The 5,820-nt window shown below is 41.7% G+C and overlaps 1 protein-coding gene across 1 annotated transcript; it reads left to right on the plus strand.

Annotated features, from left to right (window-relative positions):
* The first annotated feature begins 216 nt into the window (after nucleotides 1–216).
* pex10 (peroxisomal biogenesis factor 10) lies at nucleotides 217–5,388 on the plus strand. Its single transcript, XM_072681048.1, has 6 exons — nucleotides 217–575; nucleotides 680–760; nucleotides 2,505–2,911; nucleotides 3,111–3,283; nucleotides 4,795–4,930; nucleotides 5,149–5,388. Exons 1-6 carry the CDS (start codon nucleotides 464–466, stop codon nucleotides 5,215–5,217), a joined length of 978 nt encoding a protein of 325 aa, XP_072537149.1. The 5' UTR covers nucleotides 217–463; the 3' UTR covers nucleotides 5,218–5,388.
* The last annotated feature ends 432 nt before the right edge of the window (nucleotides 5,389–5,820 follow it).

Consider the following 5,820-nt stretch of genomic DNA (forward strand, 5'->3'; position numbering starts at 1 on the left):
CTCAATATACACTCATGGGTTATTCATGGTTATCTGCTACTGTTTATAATCACATTATGTATCGTGGTCGCATTTTCAAACTAGTTCTATGTTAAAGGTTAATTCGTGAACCTGGCAACCCTGTTTCCCTCCTACCTGCTCTGAAGGAGCGCTGTTTTCAGGCGGCCGACCAATGGCGAGCGCTCTTCAACACACGTGACTAAGGCGGAAGCGACAGCAGGAGGACTCGGGGTTTTAGGTCCACAGGACTAAGCGTGGTGTGTTTACTCTTCACACACAGTCATGAACAGGGTGTTTGGAGTGTGTTAAGTGTAGAGTTTATATTCAGCTGAGTGGCTTTTTCTTCGTCGAAGTCGCCGCGTGTTGGCAGGCTCGAGCTTTAAAGTCACACGCGCGCATAAACCAGCCACTTATGGCCAATGTCCACTCTAAGGTCACTCTCTTAGGTTGTTAAACCTCCGTAATGCCACTTGTACCCGCAAACCAGCCGCAGCTCATTAGGTCCTCTCAAAAGGACGATTACTATCAAAGCAGCCTCAGGAATAATACAAACGAGGCTTTCCAGACGGTCGCAGGTACGTGATGCTCACTGTTTATAACGGACATGTGTGTGAATGGTGGGGAGCTGGGACGAGTGTATGGGTTTGTTACACCTTCGATGTTTCCACTGTTCATTCAGGATCCAAACGGTGGCTGCAGTGGAGGAAAGAACTGGAATTGCTGTCAGACCTCACCTACTACGCTCTAACAACTCTCTCAGGTAGGACAAGGCTTGATCTACACACTGACCTGCCAGTTTATGAGGTACACCTGTCTCCTACTTGGGGAATTTTGTCAGACACTGTTACACAATAGGGGCAAAAGTATTGGGACACCTGCTCATTCATCGTTTCGTCCAAAATCAAAGGTATAAAAGAGTTGATGCTTTTGTTGGAGTCACTGTCTCTACTGGTCAGATCAGACCGTCTTCTAGACTGTGGAGCATTGCTGTTAGTGAGGTCAGGATGTTGGATGATCACCACACCACCCCACCTCATCCTCTGTCAAACTCCAAAAGTTGGGCTGAGTTGGACAGGAGGGGGTGGTGGTGTGGTGATCGGGGTCGCATTTTAAAACTAGTTCATGTTAAAGGTTAATTTAACGGGGCGGGGGGGGGGGGGGTTGTGTATATTTAATTACTATGGAGCATTAATCATAATAAGTCATTAGTGGGTTCTGAATACTCCACTAATCATTTTGCAAGGCTAGAGGATGACCATTGCAAATTGTGCCAGGATGAGGATGAGCGATACGTTTGAAGTGTACATCAGTAAGGTGTACCAGGAGGGTAGGCAGTAAGTTTACACAGTGGGCAGAAAACTCTAGCAACACTGCTGTATCCAGTGCACCTGCACCAGTGCAGCATACACTGCCAAACACATGGTCAGAAATTGGATAGTTTGCATTGTTTGATGGTCTGCCCTAAATAATTAGGGTTTATTTGGCACAGATATGGTAACTGTGGGTCAATAGCAATATTTTTCACATATGTATCTGCTAATGACGATACGTTTATAAGCAGTAGGAAGAAGTTACAAATGCACTCAAGTTAATACAGATTTTGTAGTGTAGTACTCATTGCCTAAACACTCTGCTGCTCTGGAAATAAATGAATTTCATGAAAAATCCAATATTAAAATATCAGAGAAGTCTAAATGTATGCTAAAGTTGCTCTAGATTGGAAAACTGTATTTTCCAAGTCATAAAGTTTGGTTCATGGAAGTGACAGACTGTTAACCTCAGAGCTATAACAGACATAAAACAGGCCAATTCTAGCACCCTTGACCCTTTATATTAACTGCCCCATAGTTTACATAAATCCAGCACACTAGTGAAAGCCTTTTAAGACTTATTCAGATTTGACACATGGTTTAACGCAACGGCCACTGTGGGAGAATATGGCATTTTTGATACTTGCAGATATTTTTCTGAGACAGTCTTTCCCCAGGATGTGCATCACCTCCAGGTGTCGGACAATGAATTTGCTACATGAAGCAGGCCTCATTATCACGGCTTCACCAGATGGCACTCTTCAGTAAAACAAAACTCTAAAGCCTTCTGTGTGAGACCCTGTGGTGACACAAACCAGCCAATCAGTGCAGAGCTCATCAAATTATTCATGAGCCCACCATAAAAGTAAAAACTGCTTGGTTTGTTCTGGGACAAATTAACAGGGTTGTCAATAGGAGTGTGTACTGGCATTTTAATTGCTGATGTTTTTATGATTCTGATATTACACATTGCTACAATACCTGGTCAGCAGTGGTTTTGTGGTTTAAACTAATGGACAAGGTAGATGGAGTCTGATTTCTGCAGAAACAGTCAGTTACTTTATCCTTACAAATTGCACTTCTATAGAAGGCTTATGTGATCCTAATAAACTGTCAACTCTGTGTACCTTAGTCCAAGTCAGTCTCTGATTGCGTCTATATGTCACCTTCCCACTTATGGTGATTTCCCTACAGGATATCAGACATTAGGCGAAGAGTATGTCAACATCGTCCAAGTTGACCCCACCAAGCAGAGGATTCCTTCCCGTCTGCGCAGGGGGTCCCTCATCCTTCTTCACACCTTCGTACCGTACCTCCTGGACAAGATCCTCATCTGTCTAGAGCACGAGTTGGAGGTTGAGGAGCAGGACTCTCAGAATGCTCAGCGAGAGATAACACTAACCTGGAACCCCATGTCTTATGTAAAGGCATGGATACACAGGGCTGTTAGGATGCTGAATGAGAATCAGAGGAAATCTTTAAAGCCTGTGGTCTTTGCAGTGCAGCAGGGGGTCACTCTCTTGCACAGGGTGCATGTAGCCCTGTTTTACATAAGCGGCACCTTTTATCATCTGGCCAAAAGGGCTACAGGCATCAGCTATGTAAGTAAGACTTTTTTTTTCTGTGGTATATGTTATGAAAGGACCAGGTGTACACAGAGTCTGATCAGTCAAACTGTTACACAGCTACAGCTTCTTCTAATAACAGTTCATATTCTGAGTCTGTTAAAGGGTAAAGTGTACACTAATCCCATTCCCATGGTTTTGTGATGCATAATCTAACGCAGCCTCTTTTTTTCAGCTGAGAATACAAGGTATGGCGGGGGACGACAAAGTTATCCGTAATAGCTACCGGCTTTTAGGAGCGGTCTCGCTGCTGCAGCTGGCCGTCACACTGACACTGCAATTTAACAACCTGAGACAGAGACAGCGGGCCAGGCAGGAGTGGAAACAGCACAGGAACCTTCCCTCAAGGTGAAAACTTACCCAGATCAGATATTAAAGAAATGGTTTTGGCTAAAAATCTAATTTACTCAATATTAACTGTAATGAGTTTTGCAGCGGCGATACAAGGCTAATGTAGGCAACAGGTGAAGGAAAGGCATAAAGCACCAATAAGCCTTCCTTAGTAATCAATCACTTGCCTCAAACCTGGCAGACAACATTCAGACATAAACATAAGGGTTTAAGCCATGAAACATGCATTTTTATAGATTATAGAATGGTATACATTGTTAAGAATGTCTGTTAAAGACTGCTTAACAACTCTGAGCCTGATGTACCAGAAGCTTTTATTTTCTATCAGTTTTTCTTAGGAATTTTCATATTTGTTATCCTTACTTTTGGAAATTAATATTTTCCAAAACAAAACGTCTAGCTCTTAGTTTGACTCTGCTCTCCGATGCACATGTTTAACTAAATACTGGGAAATTTAAAATGGTATGGGTTGCATTGCTTATGATAAGATGTGAAATACAGTATAAAAGACTATGTTTGGTGTGTCTTTAGATTATGTAAATAATCTGCTTCTGTTTCTGAAGAGAATATTTAAGAATTTTTAAAGATTTGTTGGAGAATTACATTTAAGAACATTCTTATGAACGTCTTTGTGTTTATCTTAAGGTTCTTCGTAAGTTGTTTTTGTCAAATTGTTTGGGTCCTATGCATGGGGGAAAAAAACCCAAAATGCACTTGTTCTCTCCTTCATGGTTAAGTATTTAGAAGAGGAATCCACCAACAATACATGGACATATGAGAAATGCAGCTGATAACATCACATTTGAGCAACTCGCAGTGGCCGGTTTTAAAAAAACAGGCGAACAGTTGCAGTAATAAAATGTATTATTCAGAGACTCAAGCCTCAAGCCTGGCAGGAAGTATTATTTCCCAACAGAATAACACTAAGTTCTCATTGTCAGATTTGTAGGAAGAAGCAGTGCAAAATATGCTGTGCTGTGACTGAATTCAATTGTTGACGATGCCACAGCCAACCATGTCTGCAGGTCCTAAAGAACATTATTGGCCCCATTTTCTCTGGGTGGCTAGGATGGTTTACTCAGTGCTAATTGGTGGTCTTAGGCACCACTGTTACTTGTTAGCTACTTCTTAGACTTCGAGCTCCAGTTCAGTAACTTCCTCAGTTAGCTGCTCAACAACATCCCTTCACTTAACTATTGCTTTCTCCAACAGAACAATTCTGTAATGTAATACAGAGATAACTGGTGTTTTATTGGATGTTTGGGTGACTCATAGAGTCCTGATCACCCACTGGTCTCAAAGTACAAAGTGAAAAGAGCACAGACAAGTACTGCAGAAATAACTGTTGTCGTTATTCACAAAGCCTTTCACATGGAAAAATCAGTCCACAACCCCCACACGACTATCTACGTCCTTCAAATCATGAATCCACCAGCTGCATCATGACCAGCAGTTGCAGGAATGTTTCAAAATGTCTTACGCATGGCGTTTTTCCTCTCTTTGCACAGTCCGCAGGCGGTCAGGTCACCATCCTCTCGGGCCTCACGCTGTATCTTGTGCTTAGAGGAGCGGAGGCACCCCACCACGACCCCCTGCGGCCATCTCTTCTGCTGGGAGTGTATCACAGAGTGGTGTAACACTAAGGTAACACGTTTTACCCAGTGAATAAATCCAGTCTACCCGTGTACTCTGTATTTACCCCAGAGGTCATGTACTGAATTATTAAACTGCCGTTTTCATTTACAACCTTTCTGTAAGTATCCACATAGGCCATACATATTCATGAGCTTGCAGGGCTTTACAGCACACAAAACAAGAGAGCTCATGTTTTTTTCTTCTTCTTTTTTTTCTTTTTTTTGCAGACGGAGTGTCCATTGTGCCGAGAGAAGTTCCAGCCTCATCGCCTGGTTTACCTGAGAAGCTACAGTTAGGTGAAAATGAATGAGAATGAAGTTTCCCTGAAAATAATAATTTGCATCTGTCTCTTACTTGAACTTTAAATATTAAAATGGTTTATCCTTGAAAGTCATTATATTTCAGATCAGAAATAAATTTGTAAATAGATAACTGTTTATTTAATTGTAATAAATAGATAAAGTTGATTGTGTTTGTCTCTTTTTTTTTTTATCAACCCACAAACTGCACGTTACTGCACAGGCACATTATGCACCTAATACCTGTCTAGGTTCACTGTTCTAAAAATCAGGCATGCGAGAAGCAGTATTGCCCATTATGGGAGAGAAAAACGATAAGGGTAAGAATAATACAATCCAGGCAGTGAGTTCGTATTGTGAGTCAGCTGCTAACCTGCCATACAGACAGCTAAGCTTTAAAACGTTTTTACAGAACAGTACTATACAAACACCAGAGACCTACATTTACCATTTATTTACTTCATTTAATTTTAGTTAATCAAATTCAGATGTTTTTGAGGAGATAAGAAAATCCACATGCATAGGAAAGGATGACGTCTAGGGGAAAATGGGTGTTTCCAAAAATGGGACTCCCAACAACCTTTCGAGACCTGGTAGAAC

This window comes from Salminus brasiliensis, chromosome 6 (genome assembly GCF_030463535.1).
Source record: "Salminus brasiliensis chromosome 6, fSalBra1.hap2, whole genome shotgun sequence".
NCBI lineage: Eukaryota > Metazoa > Chordata > Actinopteri > Characiformes > Bryconidae > Salminus > Salminus brasiliensis.

Coding starts and splice junctions, on each gene's coding strand:
- pex10 (XM_072681048.1), top strand. CDS start 464: ATGCCACTTGTACCCGCAAACCAGCCGCAGCTCATTAGGTCCTCTCAA. Junction 576..679: donor GGCTTTCCAGACGGTCGCAG/GTACGTGATGCT, acceptor CTGTTCATTCAG/GATCCAAACGGTGGCTGCAG. Junction 2,912..3,110: donor GGGCTACAGGCATCAGCTAT/GTAAGTAAGACT, acceptor TCTTTTTTTCAG/CTGAGAATACAAGGTATGGC.